We start from the raw sequence: 22,030 nt of genomic DNA, 5'->3' as shown, positions 1-22,030 counted from the left end.
GAAACTCATCATGTTCTCAATAATAAAAATAAAGAAGACAGGGATTTCCTTGGTGGCGCAGTGGTTGAGAATCCGCCTGCCAATGCAGGGGACACGGGTTTGAGCCCTGGTCCGGGAAGATCCCACATGCCACGGAGCAATTGAGCCCGTGCGCCACAACTACTGAACCTGCGCTCTAGAGCCCGTGAGCCACAACTACTGAGCCCGCGAGCCACAACTACTGAAGCCCGCGTGCCTAGAGCCTGTGCTCCGCAACAAGAGAGGCCACCGCAATGAGAAGCCCGCGTGCTGCAATAAAGAGTAGCCCCCGCTCGTCACAACTAGAGAAAGCCTGCGCACAGCAACAAAGACCCAACGCTGCCAAAAATAAATAAATAAATTTTAAAAAATTAAAGAAATAAGACAAATAAAACTAATATATACTCACTAAATAAAATTTAGTGGAACATAGGGGAAAACAACACAGCCAAAATTATACCACTAAAAAACTCTCAGATTAATATTTTGAGTATTCTGTACTATGTATAGGTTTAAAAAATCGAAGTAACCACATGTATGTATAACTCTGAATCCTGCTATTTTTTCAAAGATAAATGTAACCTTTAACCATATAGCTAACTTGACCTTGAAGTCTAGCAAATTTGTTCTCTTCTGTTTTATGTATTTCTCTTCTATTTCCAGTTGAACAGTTGTTTTTTATTTGTGTCTTTTTATTTGTTTTCCATTTGAACAATTGTATTTTACTTGTGTCTTTTACTGTAAGTGACATCAAGTCCTTACTAAAAATTAAAGAGTTGGTCTTTTCAGGGGGAGCAGTGTGCTTGATGTTGGGGACATGGCCCGGGGTGTCCAGCAGCACTGGGGGTCCAGCAGCACTGGTCCAGCCCAGGGCTGGGCTCACCGAGGTGTCTGCAGAAGTGCTGCCAGCAGGAAAGTGTGAGCCAGCTGTTGTCAGCTTCACGGAGGCAGGAATTTCCAGCAGGGAGAATCTAAAAGGATGCGGGGATCGGGGAGTGGGCGATATAGTAGGTCTTGAGGACTCCTGAGAGCTGTCGAGGTGTGCTGGAAAGGACCTGTCTTCGCCATCCTGTATCAGCTGTGGGGTTCAGAAAAGTCCCTTCATCTCCCCGAGCTTCAGTTTCCTCCTTGCTGAAACGTGGATAATAACTCACCCTTTGCAAAGCTGGTGTGAGGAGTCAGTGAGGTAACACACGGGAAGCGCCTGATAGAAGAAGATACAAAGCAACGTAAAGAGCTGTGACTATAATTGCAGCCAAGGAGTTGTGCTAGGTGAAGCCAAGACTATTTGACTATTTGAAGGTCGACCACAGGGGCTCTGAAGTGTTTCAGAAATGAAATGAACTGAGACCACTTTCCCACGCTGCACTTGAACAGGAGGGTGAGGTGACTGTCTCTTGGGAGAGGGCAGAAGACGCCGTGTCCCCGGGGGATGGAGTTCAAAGCGGAAACTCGAGGAGACGTGTGGGTGTAGCGCTCAGGAAGGTGAAGGGTGAGGAGACGGGGGCTGAGGGAGGCGGCGGGTTTCTCTGGCTCAGTGGTTTGCTGCAGCTGCGACCTGAATAGGAATCTCTGTCCCCACCTCCCCACGCTCAGGGCTCAGTCCTCAACCCAACCCTCTCCCGTCTGGGCACCACGCTGGGCGCCCCTGCTCAGCACCCTGGGGTCATCCTTCCCGTCCATCACTCCTCTGATCCAGTCCACGTAGTTGAGCACTTTGGTGTAGAAGCCGTACCCCTCGCCACACCCAATGCCCCAGGATACGATGCCCGTGGCCACCCAGCGACGGGCACGATCGTCCCACACCACGTAGGCACCACCACTGTCCCCCTGGCAGACCCTCTGCGGCCGCGTGCTGTCCCCGGCGCAGAACATGCCGCCGGAGAACACCTCGGTCCTCCGCTTCGCTCGGAGCCAGGCCTCGCAGGCCGCCCTCGGGGCCACGGGCAGCCGGGAGTATTTCAGCTCCGTGGTCAACCAGCCGTTCTCCACGCCAAAGCCACTGACGTAGCCCGCCAGGCCCGGGCGGTACAGGGCCTTGCGGTCGGGCAGGCAGACCGGGAGGAGGTGGGGGCCCAGGGGGACACGGTGCCGCAGCTCCAGGAGGGCGATGTCCCCGTGGAAGTTGTGGGTCTGGTCCGGGCGGTAGTCTGGGTGCACGACCACGCGGCGCACCGGGTGGCCGCCCAGCTCCAGCAGCTCGTCGATGTCCGTGTGGCCCAGGAACACCTGCGCGCGCCGGCTCTTCCCGAGGGAGACGCCGTCCTTGGGATAGATGGTGTGGGCGGCGGTGAGGATCCAGCGGTCGCCCAGCAGGGCCCCGCCGCCTCGGCCGTAGATGCTGGTCAAGGCCTGCCAGGGGAAGTTGCCCAGCTCGGCTCTGGAGGCACCAGCGGGCTCCCTGTTCTGGGCGATGGGGATGACCGGCCGTCCGCAGACTGGGAGAGAGGAGGGGTAAAGTGAGAGACCAGCCGCTGCCTCTGAAAACCTACTTCTGGGAAGTGCTCTTTCTCCTGCCTCCTCAGCCATTTTAAAGCCACTTTTTAATATTAATTTTTATTTACTCATTTTTTTTGCCGCACCGCGAGGCATGCGGGATCGTAGTTCCCGGAGCAGGGGTGGAACCGGTGCTCTCTACAGTGGAAATGCGGAGTCTTAACCACAGGACCGCCAGGGAAGTCCTAAGCCACTTTTTTAGACTCTTGGTGGGACCTTCTTTGAGCAAAATCATGCAGCAAGCAGAGTTTGTCTTCAGTGTCTCCTGTCTTTGTTTCTGGGTCATTTCCCCATTAAAAAAATTATTTATTTATTTATTTATTTATTTATTTATTTATTTTTGGCTGCACTGGGTTTTTGTTACTGCGCGCAGGCTTTTCTCTAGTTGCAGCGAGCTGGGGCTACCCTTGTGGTGCGCAGGCTTCTCATTGCAGTGGCTTCTCTTGCTGCGGAGCACGGGCTCTAGGCGCGTGGGCTTCAGTAGTTGTGGCACACGGGCTCAGTAGTTGTGGCTTGCAGGCTCTAGAGCGCAGGCTCAGTAGTTGTGGCACATGGGCCTAGCTGCTTCGCGGCACGTGGGATCTTCCCGGACCAGGGCTCAAAACCCGTGTCCCCTGCATTGGCAGGCGGACTCCCAACCACTGCGCCACCAGGGAAGCCCCATTTCTCCATTCTTAACATCTCCCCCTCCCAAAGCACTATGTCAGGCTCTGCCCCTAGAGCTTTCTGTGGCTCGGGAGTAAAACCTGAGAAATGTACTCAGATTGGGTTAGAAAGGCATGTTTGACTCAAAAATCTGGGTTTCAAAAATGGTGAACCTGAGGGAGTTCCCTGGTGGTCCAGTGGTTAGGACTCTGTGCTTTCACTGCCGAGCGTGCCGGTTCCATCCCTGGTGGGGGAACTACAATCCCACAAGCCACTAGGCTGGGCCAAAATATTAAAAAAACCAACCCCCCCCCAAAGAACCCAAAAATGGTGGACCTGAACACTCAACTATTGCTGGTGGGAATGTAAAATGGTGCAGTCACTGTGGAAAACAGTGTGGCAGTTCCTCAAAAAGTTAAACAAGAGTTAGAATGTGAACCAACAATTCCACTCCTAGGTCTATACCCAAGAGACCTGAAGACATATGTTCAAACAGAAACTTGTACATGAATGCTCACCGTGGCAATATTCATAAAAGGCAAAAAGTGAAAACAACCCAAATGTCTATCAATCTATGAATGGATAAACAAAATGTGGTCTATCTGTACAGTGGAATTCTATTCAGCCATGAAAAGGAATAGAATACTGGGACTTCCCTGGCGGTCCAGTGGTTAAGACTCCCTGCTTCCACTGCAAGGGGTGCAGGTTTGATTCCTGCTTGGGAAACTAAGATGCAACATGCTGGACAGCTCGGCCAAAAAAAGAAAAGAAAAGAAAAGGGAATGGAGTACTGATACATGCTACAAAGTGGATGAACCTTGAAAACATTACGCTAAGTGAAAGAAGCCAGACACAAAAGGCTATTATATGATTCCATTGACATAAAATGTCCAGAATAGGCAAATCCATAGAGATAGAAAGTAGTTAGTGGTTGCCAGGAGATGGGAGAAGGGAGAATTGGAGTTTCTTTTTGGGGTGATGGAAATGTTCTAGAATAAGTAGTAATGGTTGCACAACATGGTGAATACACTAAAAATTACTGAATTGTACACTTCGCAATAGTGATTTTTATGCTATATGAATTTTATCTCACAAAATTTTTTTTAAAAAAATGCTGGGCTTTCTGGCGCTGTGGCATCAAGGCAGGGAAATATTTTGGGGACAGAGAGCCTATCTGTGTATCCTTAAAGCAGACCACATCAAAAGAGGGTTTTCTCTTATTTCAACTCATCTGTCCCTCTGATTAACTTCCTTCCGGCTTTTCGTTTCCCAGTTATCCCTTGATCCTCGAAGGAGAAGGGATGAGCTCCTTCTTTCTCCTTGTCTGGGCCTTCTTGGTTCCCCTTTTCTTCCTCACTTTCTGCCTTCACCTCCCCCTTTCTATTCTGCGCCCTTAGAAAGGCCCTGTGCAACAGCTGAGGCTTGTCTGGGAAGTGGCCGTCGTCATGGTGCCACAGGTCCCCACTCACCAGGCACACAGCGAGGCACCTCCTCCCTTTCCTGTGTCTGCTTCCAGGGCACCTGGGCGGTGCAGGTGAGTGTCCCTGGGAGTGAAATGAGGGAGGCACAGAACAGGCTCAGAATTGGGAGGAGGGGCTGAAAGAGGCTTCAGACCTCCTGGGGGGAGTGAGGCAGGTAGGAGCTGGTCCCTCAGCAGGTGGGGACTCACCTGCGGGCACAGCCTGATAATAGGGCTCCTGGCAGTGGCTCTGGATCTCAGTGGAGTTGTCTCCAGGTGTGTTGATGGCCTCAGGGTCCCCACTGGCCTGGCTGGTGGGCTGACTATGATTCACACCTAAAGGAAAACAGAGGTCAATAGGACCGAGAACAGAACTGCAAACTGGCAACCCAGGGACTGATTCTGATCCATGGCCATATTTAGTTTGACCTGCACAGTCTTTCTTTAATTTTATTTTTTAAATAAAAAAAAATTTTTTTTTGGCCGCATGGTTTGTAGGACCTTAGTTCCCCAACTAGGGACTGAACCCGGGCCCTCGGCAGTGAATGAGCCGAGTCCTAACCACTGGACCATCAGGGAATTCCCAGCACAGTCTTCTTTTTTTTTTTTATTATTATTTGAATTATTTTTCACTGCAGATTGTTAATGCTATAACAGTTTGAAAGTAACTGTGAAAGTAGGGTATGGGAAACAGGCATTTTCATATATGGTTAGTGGGAGTGTAAATTAGCAAAACTTTTGTAGGGAAATTTAGCAATATCAAAATAAAATTGCAAATGTTTTTCACTTTTTTATTTCTAAGAATTAATCCTCATATATGTGCTCAAAGATGAATATACGAAGATATTCAGAGCAGTACTGTTTGTGGGGGAAAAATACCTATCAGTGGAGGACTGATTAAATATATTATGATGCATCAATCAAAGGAATATTGTATGGTCATTAAAAAGAATTAGGCAATGCTAACCACATGTATATGGGATGATCTTTAAGAAACGTCACTGAAGCAGTTCCCTGTCAGTCCAGTGGTTGGGACCCAGCGTTTTCACCACCGGGGCCTTGGTTTGATCCCTGACCGGGGAACTAAGACCCCAGAAGCTGCACAGCACGGCCAAAAAAAAAAAAAAAAAAAAGACATATCGTTGAATGAAAAATGGCAAATTTAAAACATCGTGACTATTAGCAACACACACACCCCCCCCCACAATATTTATATTCGAGTGGCCTGGAATGTCTTTGGAAGAATACCCAGGAAGTAGAGAACAGGGTCGTTTCTGGACAGAATAGCCAGGGATTAAGGGCCAGAGATTAGAGGAAGATTATTTTTTTGAAAATTTTACTGTGGGCATGTATTATCTTTCAAAAAACTTGGGGTTACCATTTGAAAATCTAGAATTTCACTTAAAAATCTGAATTTTTGGCTTCTCTTGAAAAACGAGATGATCTGCAAGTGCTGGGCCTGTAGATACGCAGGGAGACAAGAGCTGGAGCTGAGCTGGGTGTCCCTGTGACTGCGCTGCTCACCAGCAGGGCGGGCCGGGCAGCAAGGGGCTGAGCCCAGGTGCCCCGAGCCCCCAGCCTCAGCTTCCACTTGTCACTTCAAGACACCAGGGGCCAGGGCTACGGGCAGGGGCTTCCTTCCCTGCACCGCAAGGGGCTCACTCACCCACGGCTTGGTAGAGGGCCAGGAAGCCCTTGTGGAGGCCCGGGGTCCTGTCCTCAGAGGCGGGTGCACGGAAGGTCAGCCGCAAACTGTTTCCTGAGGACACAAACTCCCTCTGGCCAGGGGGGCTGCCCAGCAGGGAGCCCTGCTGCCCACAGAAGCGGCTGGGATCCATTCCACTGGCTGTGATCTGAAAGGGGAGGGGGGGCAGGCAGGCGTGGGGTGAATCTGCACCACAGGTGGTCATAGGGTCATGCTGCAGCCTGGACCCCAGCCCCGCCTTCAAGGTCTACATACCGCTGGGGCTCAGAAACCGCACCACCCCATGGAGCCTTCCTCAAGTTGCTTCCTGTTCCATTACTGGCTCCCAAGTTTCTTCCATCCATGACCAGATACCTAGCAGATTTCTTTAGCCTGCCATACTTATCTCATACAGCCCACAATATTTCAAGAATTGGAATAGAAACTTATAATAACTGGATTATAAATTCTAAGAAGGCAGGAACTACATCGATTTTGCCCCCCACTGAGTCCCTGATGCTCAGCATGGTACCTACAGCATCACAGCTTTGAAGCAATGAATATGCAGACATAAGTCCCTCCCGTCCGGCTTCCTCCACCCCCAGCACATTTCACTTCTCTGAGTACCTTCCTATGGCCAACATCTGAGAAGCGAGAAGACCCTCTGCACAGACTGAGCCCCTGGGGTTCCTGGCCTTCCCTGTTGTCCTTCTTTTGGAGTGTCTCTCCTCTTAGCCCACAAACTATAAATGAAGCCCCCACAAGGTATGGAATCTAAGGACACAAAATGTACACGGTGTGGTTACACTGTCTATTGTTGCCTAACTTAAAACACTGCTCAAGTGCCTTGCTATGGGTTCCCCAACCCAAGGAAGGGCACCTTGGAAGGAGTTCCCCTGGCCACCACTTCATGTTTAATCTCTCTCCTGGGCATACAGCTCCCTGCTCAACTCATTTTATTGCTGACTTTCATATTGATCCACATATCCTGGGTTCTTGCTGGATCTTCATTCCTTCATTCTCCCCAGATCTTAGTTTCCTCTCCTATAAAATGGTCTGTTGAGGCCCCTTCCAGCCAGGACACCACTGCGTCCTAGGGCAGCTCTCCAGTATCTGCAGAAGAGCAGTGGGGAAAGTGATACCAAATACCCGCTCATTCAGAAATCACTGTGTTGTGCGTCCTACATGCACGACAAGCTTGGGTTTCATTCATTCTTTCCTTTATTCCTTTGACAAACAGCTGTTTATTATGTTCTGTGTGGGAGATGCTGTGCTAGGTGCTGGGGATACAGCACCATGTGAATTAAGACACAGTTCTGCTACCGAGGAGACCAGAGTCTGGCTGAGGATACTGACGGGCAAAAGATGAACTAGGTTACAGTGTGTTGAATTCTGCATTCGACGTGTGTGTGTGTGTGTGCGTGTGTGCGTGTGTGTGCATGTGTGTGCGTGTGTGTGTGTGTGTGTGTGTGATTTACTCTGGAAGCAGAAAGGAGGGAACAATCCTATTCCTGAGCTCGAACTCCGTCAGTGACAAGGGAAGAGTCAGGCTGGGATTAAAATTATTCAAGGCTAAGAAGAACAGGGCACTGTAGGTGCTCGACAGACATAGGCTGAGTTGAATAAAGTGTAGTCCCGACTTCAGCTAAATCTGAAGAAATAAATACATGCATTTACCTCCTCTCCCACCTCAAATCCCACTGATATGACAGCAGAGGGATAAAAATGGGTATGTGATCAAGGACAAAAAGGTGAGGGGAGGTGATAGCCGCTGAGAGATGGCCACAACGTTTGGAAGGTGGAGTGGAGATGGACACATGTAACCTGAGTCTTGGGCTGGGGCAACAGAAAGCAGCAGGTTCTGATCACAGATCCCTGGGAGGTGTCAGAACCGGGGTAAGCAGGAGACGGGAGGGTTCCTCTGAGGAAACCGGCTGTCACCAGAGAACACCCTTCTGCTGTGGATGTGCAGGAGGCCCCCAGCAGTAAATCTGGGTCACCTCATTGATAACCCGATTTTCAAAGCTGTCGTTTGACAGATTTCAGCTATCCACACAGAGCATCCAAGAGCGTTCTGCACGTCACTCTTAAATATGAATGGACAGCCAAGGATTATCACACATTGCAGGAAAGTCTCCAACATGAAAAGCAGAGGCCAGAACAAAAGAACAGTACAAAGGAACTTGGTGAAGAAGAGAGAATATAGGGAGCAGAGAAATGTTTTAAAATAATCCCAATAGAGGGAAAAGAGTAGATACTGCCTCTACGAAACAAGAACAAGATTCTACAAAAAGGCACGTTTAGAAAATTAGAATGAACCTTTAGACATGAAAAAAATGTTAGCAGAAAAAAAAAATCATTACAAAGTTGGTATTTACAATGAGGAGATCTCCCAGAAAGCGGAACAAAAAGACAAAGAGATGGAAAACAGAACAGAATGGATAACGAAACTGGACAATCTGTCCAGAACCTAACAACAGTGAAATTATAGGAGTTCCAGAAGGAGAAAATAAAGTAGATGTCTGGAAATGATTTAAAAATTAATACAAGAACATTCTCAAATTGAAGGGTCTTGATTAAGAGAGTCTCTGGATTAAAAGAACCCTGTACAATGAGTACAAATGACCTGACCTGCATCAAGGCACATCCTGATGAAAGTTCAGAATGCTGGTAATAAGGAAAATATGCTGAAAGTTCTAGAGAGAAAACACTAAGGATCAGGAGTCATAACAACACTGGGGCTAGAAGACAATGTCATTAAAATTCTGAGAGAAAATGACTTCTGACCTATAATGTAATCCAGATAAACTATCCACCAAGTTTGAGGGAAGAACTAACTATTCAGGGCTATATAAGATCCTCTAAAATGTGTTCCCTCATTGCTTTTCTGGGGGAGAATGTGCTCCTCCAAAAGGAGAGAGTAAACCAAGAAAGAGGAGGAGATGAGAGTCACTTCCAACACAGGACAAGTAAAGGAAATCTCCAGAACGTGGGAGAAGGGAACTCCCAGACATGTGAAGGCTTAGAAAGCAAAGAACTCAGAATGAAGAGATAAGTCATGGGGACGTCACCCATGTGGGATGGGGTGGGATGTCACCAACGCAAAGGAGGACCGAGAGACTGAGATTTGTACTTGAAGATGGCAAGAGATTTACTCTCCTGGCTGAGAGTTTGGGGGAGATCTGTTACAGAGAGAACTCAGCAAACTAAAAATCAAAACAAAAAACCCCCAAACCCCCAAAACACTATGTAGTTATTGACTGCTGGGAAATGTAAAAGCTGGAGAAAGGAAATTGTACACCATGTGCACAGATGTGAATATTTCAAAGTCATAATGATGTAAAAAATGAATATAGTTTTAACTGAAAATGATAATAGAGGTAAACTGAGAGGATGGGGGAGGGGAAACGTGGGTGGTGAAGGTCTAAGAGAGATAAAGCTAGTCCTCATCTTTTACAGCTGGAAGTTAATAGAGAAATTATTTATACTTCTGAACATAAATACCAGATGAAACAGCTACATGAATCATAAATGATTGCCCTGGGGAGCAGCAATGGGGGCAGGGGGAGGAGGCTGGAGATGATAAGCCTTGGCGTACTCTGATTTTTTTAAAAAAATTATGTGCATGTATTATTTGGATAGAAATAAAATTTAAACCAAAAGATAATGTAGGGACTTCCCTGGTGGCACAGTGGATAAGAATCCACCTGCCAATGCAGGGGACACAGGTTCGAGCCCTGGTCCGGGAAGATCCCACATGCTGCGGAGCAACTGGGCCCGTGCACCACAGCTACTGAAGCCCACGCGCCTGGAGCCCGTGCTCCGCAACAAGAGAAGCCACCGCAATGAGAAGCCCGCACACCACAACGAAGAGTAGCCCCCGCTTGCCGCAACTAGAGAAAGCCCGCGCACAGAAACGAAGACCCAACACCACCAAAAATAAATAAATAAATAAATTTATTAAAAAAAAAAAAGATAACGTAAAGTACTGTTTTTAAAGTGTCCTTATTCTGAATAATGCCCTTGTCATATGTGAGGTTTGCCATAGCGCCTCTAAGGGAAACTCATAGTCACCTAATCTTTTATTATATTTACATCCACCTTCCTAGCCTGACAGAGCAGGCACTCAACATACTTGATGATGGATTTTTAAAGACTGATGTGTGAGTTCTTGCTTTTGACTCTAGGAATTCGCAGTATTTCTGTGTCCCATTGTGAGACTTCTAAAGGCAGGGCCAGACCTGCTGCCCTGTCCTCGTCTATGGGGCCCAGACGGCAGGGGGCACAGGTCGGCACCGGGCCTCCGGTGGGAGGCTGTGCGCTGGGTACACCTGGCCTCCCAGGTAAGCCTCGCGCTTCGGGGCCGGCCACCTCCTGCTGCCCCTGGGCTCCCTCCTCAGAGTCCCTCCAGGAACCCCCCCCCCCCGCCCCCCAGCTCACTGTGACGGAGTCCCGAACACAGTCTGGGGACGGCTCCAGGTCGAAGTCCTGGAAGACGAGCCTCACGGCAAAGCCCTCTGGAGCCTCGATGTCCGTGGAGCTCTCTTGGCCTTTGACATACGGCTCCGGGTACCCGGGGGACGCCAGCTTCTGGGGCAGCGGCTGGGCCAAGAGCACGCAGCCGTGCGTGGGGCAAGCCTGGAGGACTCCCCAGAGGAGCAACCACCACCTGGGAGAGGGCGGGGGCAGATGGGACCACATGGCTGTGGCCTGGAGCCTGCGGAGACATGAACGGGGCAGGCAGTGCTGAGGGCTGCGAGGCCTGGCAAAGGCTCAGCAGCGGCGGCCTCAGCCCTTGGCGCCTGGGCACCTCTGGCCACTCCCTTATTGCCCCCCTCACCCCAGTTCCTTCAGCCTCCTGGTCAGCCCGCGCTAGGAAGGTGAGTTTTCCACCATTGCCCACCTCCCTGGAGAGTCTCATCCCCGCAGGGGCTGCTTTCTGCTTCAGCCAATCCCAGCCTCACCTGGGATCCGAGGGAGCGACCGGAGTACAAGTGAGAGCCATTTATTTTTTTATTTTATTTTTCTGGCCACATGGCATGTGGGGTCTTAGTTCCCTGACCAGGGATCAAACGGCACCCCTGCGGTGGGAGCACCGAGTGTTAACCGCTGGACCGCCAGGGAAGCCCCAGGGACATTTAAAGGTGACGGGGTCCTGTCTGGAGCGTTGAGCCTGAGCACCCCGGGGAGGGCTGCTGGAGGCCGTGTGTGTATACATCCGCCCCTGGGCCCCCTCCCGCGTCCCCACCCTCCTCCTCCCCAGCCTCTCCAGCCCCTCCAGGCACACTCACGTGTTGCCTGGGCAGCGAATGGAATGGGGCTTCCCCAGAGACAGTTCGCCCACTCTGAGTCCGGGCATCTGGAACCCGACATCTGAGCCCTGAGGGGACCTGGCCGGGGCCAGGGAACAGGAAGTGGGGCTGGAGAAGGCCCTGCGGGGGAGGAGGGAGCAGTTACTGGAAATGCGTTGAGTAACTCTCGGCAGTTCCCTTTTTCTAATTATCTGGCTTGAGCGCCACCTGCTGTCTGATTCAGGAACAGCTCACCCACCGCAACTCAGGAAAAACATCTCGAAAACCACGCTGGGCCTCAGGAGAGACCAGGGGTGGGAGGGCACTGACTCTTGACTCTTTTGCACTATTTAAAACTATTTAATTTTTACCATGTGCGTGTATCACACACGGTAGGATGGCTCCTTGTGAGTTAGGCTGTCCCCTTTAATGGGCCATACCTCTCCCTCCCTGACCTCTCCACTCATTCTGTGACCGGCCTGCCTCTTGTAGAAACTGAAGTTTGTGAGCCTGAACTGGAGCTCCTCCTTCCCCCTCCCTCCTCACCAAGCATGGCTGGGGGCACTCACTTAGGTAGTCGTTGAATCCTGCCCAAAACCCCTGGACACTGCTGGTCCAGCAGGGTCAGGCTGGCGCAGGGCCGGGGTCAGGCCCAGGCCGAAGCTTCTTTAGGCAGATACCCGGGGCCGTGTCTGTGGGCAGGGGCTGCCCTCCCTGAACCCCCAGGGGGGACTCTCACCCACAGCTTGGTAGGGGACCAGGAAGCCCTTGTGGAGGCTAGGAGTCCTGTTCTCAGAGGTCACCCGCAAACTGTTCCCCGTGGACGCAGTCTCCCTCTGACCAGTGAGCGAGGGGGTGGGGAGTGCCCACTGGGGAGCCCTGCTGCCCACAGAGCTGGCTCACAACAGTCTCCACACCCACTGTGATCGGAGAGATGAGGGGACGGGGTGCAGGCAGGTGTGGGCGGCCTCTGCACCCCTGGAGGTCACAGGGTCATGTCCTGTGGTGCACTCCAGCCCGGTCTAGAAGTTCTGCGCACCTCTGGGGCTCAGGGTCTTAGCTCATGGTGACTTCATCGCAGAGTCCTGTGTACCCTTTCCCTCCCTATTCTCCACCCACAAAGGCTGCCATTTGCTGAGAAAGTCTCCTCACCCACGCCAGTGCTCTCAGTCCTTTAACAGAGGAGTGGATAAAGAAGATGTGGTACATATATACAATGGAATACTACTCAGCCATAAAAAAGGACGAAATAAGGCCATTTGCAGCAACATGGACGGACCTAGAGATTGCCATACTGAGTGAAGTAAGTCAGACAGAGAAAGAGCAATATCATATGCTATTGTTTATATGTGGAATCTAAAAAAAAGCTACAAATGAACTTATCTACAAAACAGAAATAGTTACAGATGTAGAAAATAAACTTATGGTTATGGGGGAGTAAAGGGGGGGAGGGATAAATTGGAAGATTGGGATTGACCCATACACACTACTATACATAAAATAGATAACTAATAAGGACCTACTGTACAGCACAGGGAACTCTACTCGATACCTCGTAATGGCCTATATGGGAAAAGAATCTAAAAAAGAGTGGATAAATGTATATGCATAACAGAGTCAGTTTGCTGTACAGCAGAAACTAACACAACATTGTAAATCAACTATACTCCAATGAAAATAAAAAAGAATAAATTAAGGTATAGAGTGAAAAAAAAAGAGTCTCTCTGGGAGCCCCTAGGGGCCCTTCCAAACCATCCCCCAGGACAGCTAGCAGGCTCTACGAAGGCAGGACTGTGGCTGCTGGGTTCTCCATCACTGATGGCTGGTATGCTGCCTTGCCTGGATACGAGATGGTGACGTGCATGTAGCTGAATCTTGAATACCTGGGTAGAAAGCCTCTTAGCCAGCTTCCTCCCTTCCTCCCCTGCGCTAACCCTCCAACCCCCCTTCTTACAGCCCCACCATCACTTTGCTAAGCACTTTTTGCTGCCACTTTCTGGGACCTGACTTTCCCCTCTTCCCCTTCTCCTGTAGGATGCTTCCCCTACCCTACACGAGTCAACAAAACACAGCTATCCAATAAGTGAGAACAATCTAAAGATACAAAAGATGCTGAACATGATTCATGTCTGTAATATTTTATTGTCCTGTAATAGCAACAGGCATCTCCTTCCAGGCTCACTCTGGATCGTCCCAAATGACAAGGGTCCTTCTCCAGCACCATTCCTCTGGGTTCCTCTCCTTCTAGAGCATCTTTCCTCCACCCTTAGTCCCCGGGGGAGCTTGGGAGGCAACTGCCCGCACCCCATTTCATGAAGTGACCTCTACTCTGGGGCCCCATGCATGGCTCAGGTACCCAGGGATGCTCCCTGCTTTTCGTTATTCTTCCTTTATTTTTCCCTCTCCTCCATCACTTTCTTCCCTTTCTCCAGGTCTCTGTGTTCTTGTTCTCATCCTCCTCCATCCAAGCTTAATCTCTTGGAGCTTCCACTCTGCTAAGAGTCATGTAGCTCCATCCTCCTGGGAGCCTCTGACTTGAGGAGGTAGCTTGCTGTCAGGCTTGGGAGTTTTTATTGTCACCTAGTAACAGGGTCACCACGGAGGTAAGGACCCCACATATACATTTGTCTCTCTTATGATTACCCCAGGGAAGTGGTGCTATAGGTCACAGACCAATTCCAAATCCCTTCAGGTTAACTGAACTCAGGGTTCTGCTGCTTCCCCTTCTTATCTTTATTTATTTTTTTTCTTTTAAATTTATTTATTTAATTAATTTATTTTTGGCTGCATTGGGTCTTTGTTGCTCCGCATGGGCTTTCTCTAGTTGCGGCGAGTGGGGGCGACTCTTCGTTGCGGTGCGCGGGTTTCAGTAGTTGTGGCATGTGGGCTCACTAGCTGTGGCTCGCAGGCTCTAGAGCTCAGGCTCAGTAGTTGTGGCGCACGGGCTTAGTTGCTCTGCGGCATGTGGGATCTTCCTGAACCAGGGCTTGAACTCGTGTGCCCTGCATTGGCAGGCGGATTCTTATCCACTGCGCCACCAGGAAAGTCCCCCTTCTTTCTTTATCCAGCCCTTCCCACGAGGCTGATTCCTGCCTCTCCTGGTAAGGCACAGGGCAGGGATTTCTCCTGTTAATTCAAATAATTGCAGGCTCTTAAGCTGTTGAAAACTCTTTAAAAAAAAAATCAAGCAGAGTAATGGGATTTTACCTTTATGCTAGAAAGGAGGAGAAGAGAGTCCCAAAGGTATACTTTTGGTCTAACAAATAAACAATAGTTTCACAAGTACTTATGCTTTTTGGAAATTGAAGCTTTTTGGAAATTGAAGCAGTTAATTTAAATATTGTTTTCAGAGTAATAAGTTATCAATGGCCAACCAGAGTTGCAACTTTTTTTTTTTTGTGACAGCACCTCACTGCATGCAGGATCTTAGTTCCCCGACCAGGGATCGAACTCGTGCCCCCTGCAGTGGAAGGATGGAGTCCTAACCACTGCACTGCCAGGGAATTCCCGAATTGCAGCCTTTTAAGGTTTATAGATGATATTGCAGTGCTCCTATAGCAATCATCTCTGATGTCTGAATATCTTAAAAGATCCCTTTGTACAAGTTACACTCGCAAAGATGACAGAAGCATAACAGAGAACAGGATTATTTATTTTCACACCATTGAGATTGAATGTTCTTGATTCACCACTTTATCAGAATTGACTTTGTGAAGCAGAATCATGTCTGATTTTCTGCAGCTCCAGGATAAGAGGGATTATACTCTCGTCTTCCTGAGATTTATTTCATGAGCACTTGTGGGTCTTGCTTTTTATTTATTTTATTTTATTTTATTTTATTTTATTTTATTTTTTAATTTTTTTGTGGAACTCCTCCTTAATTTTATTTTATTATTATTTTTTTTCCTTTTTTTAAACATCTTTATTGGAGTATAATTGCTTTACAATTGGGTCTTGCTTTTTAAAACCAAGTACTCTGCATTTCATTACAGAGTATTTAGAGGGGAAAAAAAAGGCAGGCCTAAGAAGCTTAAAATGTAAAGAAGAGAGAAAGTTAAATGGATATGGAACACATTATGTTTTTCATCTTCACTTGGGAGACAGGTCCCTTCACCTCAAGGCAAGGGTGAGGGCTTGGCCCAAGCAAGGCAATGGAGCTGCGGCTGGGGACGAATCCAAGAAGCAGGACGAGCAGAAAGTCCCTGGAAGCATAGTGGTCATCAGCACGGCCTTTCAGAACTCTCTGGAGTAGATACCACTTGCTGTCTGGCTCAGGGCTAGCTGAAATACTGGAGACAGTTTTACTCCAACTGAGGCTCGATGTCTCTGAGACCGGGAAGACCTCTCACCCACCGACACCCAGGCTTAACTCGAAGGACAAGCAGTGGGAGCCATGCCAGCTGCCCATTTTTTTTTTGCATTTTAGTTCTGCATTTTAGAGACTCAGTTTCCATTTCTTTATGGTCCTGGTTCTCTATCAGTTGTCCCCTAGCCCATGGTTTTCTCTGTCTCTGCCCTTCCTTTCCAGGCTGGGTGCTCTGGGGAGAGGAGCGATGGCCGTGGGAGGGGCACCAGGGCCCGACCCCATCGAAATGAGGTGGTGGAGGGAGAAACAGTCCCGTGACGGTGAGTGCAATTCACCTCTGTGGACTCCTCCGCAGTTCCTGGTCTTCACTGCTCCACCTCGCCTTGAGTTGGAAGTCTGGAGATACAGTCGTGTCTGAGGTCCTGCCTTCTCACTGGGTGTCAGAACACGTAAGGTGGCTGACGTAAGGATGGCTTGGCCCATGGGAGGGAGGCCTCATGGCCTTACAAGTCTAGGTCGGGGCAATTGCAGCAGAAGGACGAGGCAAATGGAGCCCCAGAAGGGGAAGCCTCCTACTGACACCTGCAGGTAAAAAGCCAGGACCTGCCAATGAGCAAGAGGGGCCATGACGTGAGCCCCCAGGAGTCGGCCCTGAGAGGAGGGGATCATAAGGCTCAGGGGGCCACGTGTTGTGTTCTTTGTCTCTCTGACTATAGCTTCACTATAGCTATTCCATCCTATACCTATCTAACCGCTATCTGCGCTCACAATACTGGTGACTTCTGCATTTATTTTTACCCACCCTGATTCACTTTATTTGAAGAAATTCCTAGCGGCAGGAGGGCTCCTCCTCTCCATCACTGTCTCATCTCCCTGAGGGACTCTGATAGGTCTAGCAAGATTGTTAGTGCCTCACCCACCAGGATGTAGACTCTCCCCTCTTTGTAGCTTTGGTGGACTAACTTTACCCAATCTTCCAGAACACTCTTTAGGATGATCTTTTGGGAGAGCATATGTCTCAGTTTGGTTGGAACAGTCCTAGTTTACACCGGTTGTTCCAGTGTAATTATTAATAGTTTCCCCTTTGGACAATGTTATATGGTCATCTTAGCGAATGGTGCTTGGTAGCTACTTCAACATGGCGGCTGTGCTGCAAGAGGCCTTCCTCCTCATTAGCCCCACTCGCTCTCCCAGCCTCTGTGGCCGTGACCCAGTCTGAGCCCTGGTTACCTGGAACACTTTCCAGCAGCTCTGTGCTCAGTGCCTCAGTCACCAAGCTCCCATGAGCTACACAGAGATACTCCCCTAGAATCGCCACTGAAATTCACCCCCTTGTCTCCACTGAAATCAGAGACTCCCTTCTTCTTCAGCACGAAAAAAATGTCATCTCAACGTACTCATGGAGGAGGATGAGTTTTTCCCAAGGCTCTGAGGTCTGTCCACCAGCCAATAAGAACTTGGTGTGAGAAAGAGGCTGGGGAACCTCCCCCAAAAGAACCCTCCTGCCTCTTCCCTGCCAGGGTGGCTGGAAGGAAGGGTAGGGAGGAAGCCTCAGAGCAGGAAGAGGGTTGTAGAGAGAGAGTGAGGCAGAAAAAACGTTCAAAGAAGTAATGGCTGGAACTTTCCAGCTTGTGTGAAAGGCATATAGCTTTAGGTTCAAGAAACTCCATACACTCCAAGCAGAATTGAAAGTAAACCAAAAAGCACATCCAGGCACATCAGAGTCAAACTGCTAAAAACCAAAGATAAAAAGGAAATCTTGAAAGAGGCCAGAGATAAAGGACACACCGCAAGCAGAGAACAACACTCTCAATGTCACTGCTTTCCCATCAAAAACCATATAGACCAGGAGGCAGTGGCACTACATCTTTAGAACACGGAGAGAAAAAAAAAAGTTGTCAACTCAGAATTACTTTTCTGATGGAAATATTCTTCAAGACTGGAGATGAAGTGAAAGCATTTTCAGGTAAAAGAAAACGTCAAGACTTTGTTGTGAGCAGACCTGCTCTGGGAAAAATGCTTCAGTTCTTAGGCTGAGGGGCAGGAATCCAGGTGAATGAGCAGAGCTGGAGAATGGATCAAGGGAAATGGTACATTTGCAGGTAAATATAAGGCATATTTTTCTTTTTAATGTCTTTAAAATACATATACCTGTTTAAAGCAAGACATAACGTTGTATCGTGAGGTTGATAACATATGTGGACGTGACATACATGAAAACTATAGCATAAACCCTGGGGGCTGGTTTCTTCATACAGTATTAACTCCAATTGCAAGATGCTGTTCTCTCTAGAGCTGTGGTTTTCTGCCTGTGGTCTGGGAAGCCCCGGGGGTGTCCTTGACATCTTTTTTCTCTCTCTTCCTCTCATGAGGGCACCGTGGGATTGGTCACCAGAGGCTGCATGAGCTGTGACGACATCACCCCAGACAACTAACGGGACGTGTGCTGTGTATCCTGGTGTTTTAAATTCTTCTTGGTTTTAATTTCTAATACAGTGAATATGAATAGATATAACCTACATACACAAAAACTCTGTGGGGTACACAATACTTTAAAAAAATTTATTTTATTTTATTTTATTTATTTATTTATTTATTTATTAAAATAAATTTATTTATTTATTTATTTATTTTTGGGTGTGTTGGGTCTTCGTTTCTGTGCGAGGGCTTTCTCTAGTTGCGGCGAGCAGGGACCACTCTTCATCGCGGTGCGCGGGCCTCTCACTATCGCGGCCTGTCTTGTTGCGGAGCACAGGCTCCAGACGCGCAGGCTCAGTAGTTGTGGCTCATGGGCCTAGTTGCTCCGCGGCATGTGGGACCTTCTCAGACCAGGGCTCGAACCCATGTCCCCTGCACTGGCAGGCAGATTCTGAACCACTGCGCCACCAGGGAAGCCCAATTTATTTTATTGAAGTATAGTTGATTTACAATGTTGTGCCACTCTCTGAGGCGTTAAGAAAGGCTATGGACAGAAGAGCAGATTACTGTAAAAAGGAACAAGAAACTATAAGGAGGAGTCAAGAAAAATTAGAAAATTCATTTGCAGAGACGAAAGCTGAGCTAAAGGCACTGAATAGCAGAATGAATAACGCAGAAGAAAGAATAAGTGATCTCAATACTTTCTAAGGGTATAAAGTTTGAGAACAGTTGCCTAGAGCAACCACTAAAAATAAATTAACATAATAAGAAAAGAAAGGCAAAGAGGTAGAGCTAAAAGGCCACTATATGCGTGAAAATGGAATTCTGAACTCTAACCCGGTTTAATTTGGGGGGACTTGCTTCTAGTAGGGTGACCTATTAGAAATCGTCCTGGTTTGTCTGGGACATGGAGCTTTCAATCTTAAAACTGGTTCAGTCCCAGGCAAACTGGGTCAGTTGGTAATTTCTAGCCTTTCAATCATCTATTTTGTCCCCCTTCCCTTAGCTGAATGTGAGCCCCTAAAGAACAAAAGCACATCTGATCTGTGTGCAGGCTCCCAAGATAGGTAAGAGGACTGAATAAAAAAAATAAAGGAAGCAAGATTCTAAGTACACTACGTCCACAAAAATAGAAAGCACAGGACCAGTCTAAGATAACTGTCTATTAGAGTATATTACTACGGATGGTTTAAAAAATGTTTCTCTGTTCAGTGAAATTTTTGTAATGTTATTAAATCCTTTTGATAATTGCAAAATAAATGTATTTAAAATGATCATTGTGACCAGACAGCCCTTTCTAAGCTAGACGAGATTAGAAGGATGAGGCCATGGATCCCGATGATGGTGCTAGACCTTGGCTCTGGGGGCATCTTTTTTTTTTTTTTTTTAATTAATAGACTTTTAACTTTTTTTTTTTTTAAGTATTTGTTTATTTATTTATTTATGGCTGTGTTGGGTCTTCGTTTCTGTGCGAGGGCTTTCTCTAGTTGCGGCAAGCGGGGGCCACTCTTCATCGCGGTGCGCGGGCCTCTCACTATCGCGGCCTGTCTTGTTGCGGAGCACAGGCTCCAGACGCGCAGGCTCAGTAATTGTGGCTCACGGGCCCAGCTGCTCCGCGGCACGTGGGATCCTCCCAGACCAGGGCTCGAACCCGTGTCCCCTGCATTGGCAGGCAGACCCTCAACCACTGCGCCACCAGGGAAGCCCCCTGGGGGCATCTTTAATCCATGTGATTCATGGAGAAGAACTCTTGGTCCTTGGATATGAGCTCAGGCCACACACGGATCCTTTCAACCCTGGGAGCTCATGTCTCAAGACAAATCTGTATCCCTCTGTCTTTACCCTGCCCCTCATCTCCAATTCTCACTTACACCTTCTGAGCTTGCTTCTGGGTTCATTGAGTTGTGTTTCTCATTAACTGGAGAGGGCAAAGGGCAGAGGCGGGGAGGCGGACAGTCTTCGAAGCTGTGATGGGGGAAGGGAGACAAAGCAGGGGGAGAACATGGCCGTGAGCGCACCTAGTACACAGACTCATTTTCAGAGTTTGGAGTTTTATTTTTGCTTTTATTTTTGCAATTCCCCTTGGTGCTGCCACCTGCTGTCCCGCATGGGGAAGGACCCAACCGGGCAGGGATGGCGGGGGAGGGGTGTGTGTGTAGAGGTGTGGGGGAGGGGCGGTGCTGGGTTTTCCAGATCAGGGAGGTTTTTCTGCAGCCTTCATTAGACCCCAGCATTTAGAGAGGAGTTTGCTCTTTCTTGGAATCCAAACAACCTCAGAAGACCCTGGGCTGAGGGGGCAGAGCAGTTTCCCGTCTGGACCAGGTGAGGAGAGATACGGGAGCCAGGTGGAGAGCAGAGGGGGCAGAGGAGGCCTGAGTCAGCTGGGTTTCTGTCCTTAATGGCCAGTAGAGATGTGGGCAGACCAGGGATTTAGGGGTAAGAGTGACTCCGCTGGAGTTAGGTCTGTCCTGCTCACTCCCCTATTCCCAAGTCATCTCTGGTTTCGGGTTGTCTTCTATAGGTTAAGGAGAGTTGGGAGGGGTTGAGTCAACCCCAAAGGCGGGTCAGGCACTAGCCTTGCCTCTCTTGTCCACCTTCCCTACTCTGTCAGCTCTCTGTCTACAGTATCCGCCAATCATGCCCCTCCCCAGCTTAAAGCCCTTCAATGACTTTGTCCTCTCATCCTCAGGATGAAGCCCAAGCTCCTTGACTGTCAGGGCACATTCCTCATTCGTTACTGGGGCACACGGTGGTACCCACCTGTATCTGTGCATGAGCTCACGCTATGGGGCAGAGAGGGAGAGTGTGCACCAGGCAGGTACTGGAGTTTCCAAGGCAGGTGCCCGGGGAGGAAGAGAGCCCGTGGTAGACAGGTGCGTCCAGGAGCTGGGGTTGGCCGTGGAGCCATGTGGTCCAGGAGAGGGTGCCTGAGCCTCCTTCCTGTTCTCCTGAGCCAGTGGGGGGGAGGGAGTGAAGTTCACTCCCACCATAGCCCTGCCCCTTTTACTGTTCCCCAGTGAGAGTCCTGGCCATTGTCATGTGACCCTGCCGCTCACTGCTGGGTACCTTGCCTGTTTTCGGAGAGAGCTGCCTTATGAATGGACGGTGTCCTTGAGATAGCTTGGCTGGTCCTCCCCTGGGGCCCTGGCTACTACCCGCTCTGGTCTTCATTTGGTGATAGGGCTTCTGGCAGTGGTAGTGGATCTGGCCTGGTGAGCAGTCTGCTTCTCTTGGGTGACAGCAGAAGTTACAGTGTGGCAGGATGGGGGGATGCCCATAGTCTCTGTTGGGGAGAGCACAGTGGAACAGAGAGTCATTAAAACACTTCTTTGGTGGCCTCCTCTTTCCAGTCATCAGATTTGGCTACGCCGTCTGGCATCTACACCAAGTCTTCTTCCACCAATGTTTCTCCATCTCACCCCCCTTCTTTTCAGCAAAGAAACCTCTGGCTCCGGTATTACTGTGCTGGCCCTGGAGAGTAGGGGAGGACCCCAGAGATTCCTTACTCTGCGAGGTAAAGCCACGTCCGGGTGTGGCTCTCCCCTGCCTTGTACATCGGGACACCACCTTCCCCTCATTGCTGCTGGTCTTCAGGACCCTGCTGCTCTGTCCTCTGCAGAATTTGTCAATCAGCTTCCCACCAGCAAGGATCTGACTCTAGCTAAGATATCCTCCCTGCCTCTGGATGTACACTGTCTCTAACGACATGAGGC

General features: G+C 49.1%; 1 protein-coding gene and 1 long non-coding RNA gene across 2 annotated transcripts; one reads left to right on the top strand and one right to left on the bottom strand.

Annotated features, from left to right (window-relative positions):
• Positions 1–1,248: 1,248 nt before the first annotated feature.
• C1RL (complement C1r subcomponent like) lies at positions 1,249–11,735 on the bottom strand. The gene is made up of 6 exons (XM_082420256.1): positions 11,594–11,735; positions 10,743–11,019; positions 6,285–6,471; positions 4,829–4,954; positions 4,629–4,703; positions 1,249–2,456 (listed from the first exon to the last, which is right to left on the bottom strand). Exons 1-6 carry the CDS (start codon positions 11,659–11,661, stop codon positions 1,618–1,620), a joined length of 1,572 nt encoding a protein of 523 aa, XP_082276382.1. The 5' UTR covers positions 11,662–11,735; the 3' UTR covers positions 1,249–1,617.
• Positions 11,736–12,393: 658 nt separating this feature from the next.
• Positions 12,394–18,497, top strand: LOC309640943. The gene is made up of 2 exons (XR_014252448.1): positions 12,394–16,219; positions 18,272–18,497. It is a non-coding gene; the product is annotated as an uncharacterized lncRNA (long non-coding RNA).
• Positions 18,498–22,030: the final 3,533 nt, after the last annotated feature.

The sequence above is a fragment of the Balaenoptera physalus genome (genome assembly GCF_965194825.1).
Source record: "Balaenoptera physalus genome assembly, chromosome: 13".
Taxonomy (NCBI): Eukaryota; Metazoa; Chordata; class Mammalia; order Artiodactyla; family Balaenopteridae; genus Balaenoptera; species Balaenoptera physalus.
Note: the sequence above shows the minus strand (reverse complement) of the source record. Positions and strands in the feature narration are given on the sequence as shown.

What these genes read in the sequence shown, in the direction of transcription:
- C1RL (XM_082420256.1), bottom strand. Translation starts at nt 11,661, where the DNA reads ATGCCCGGACTCAGAGTGGGCGAACTGTCTCTGGGGAAGCCCCATTCC. An exon ending in GGCCCTCTACCAAGCCGTGG is followed by an intron (nt 4,955 to 6,284) that starts GTGAGTGAGCCC and finishes GTTTTCCTTTAG; the next exon opens with GTGTGAATCATAGTCAGCCC. An exon ending in GGTGCCTCGCTGTGTGCCTG is followed by an intron (nt 2,457 to 4,628) that starts GTGAGTGGGGAC and finishes CCTCTCTCCCAG; the next exon opens with TCTGCGGACGGCCGGTCATC.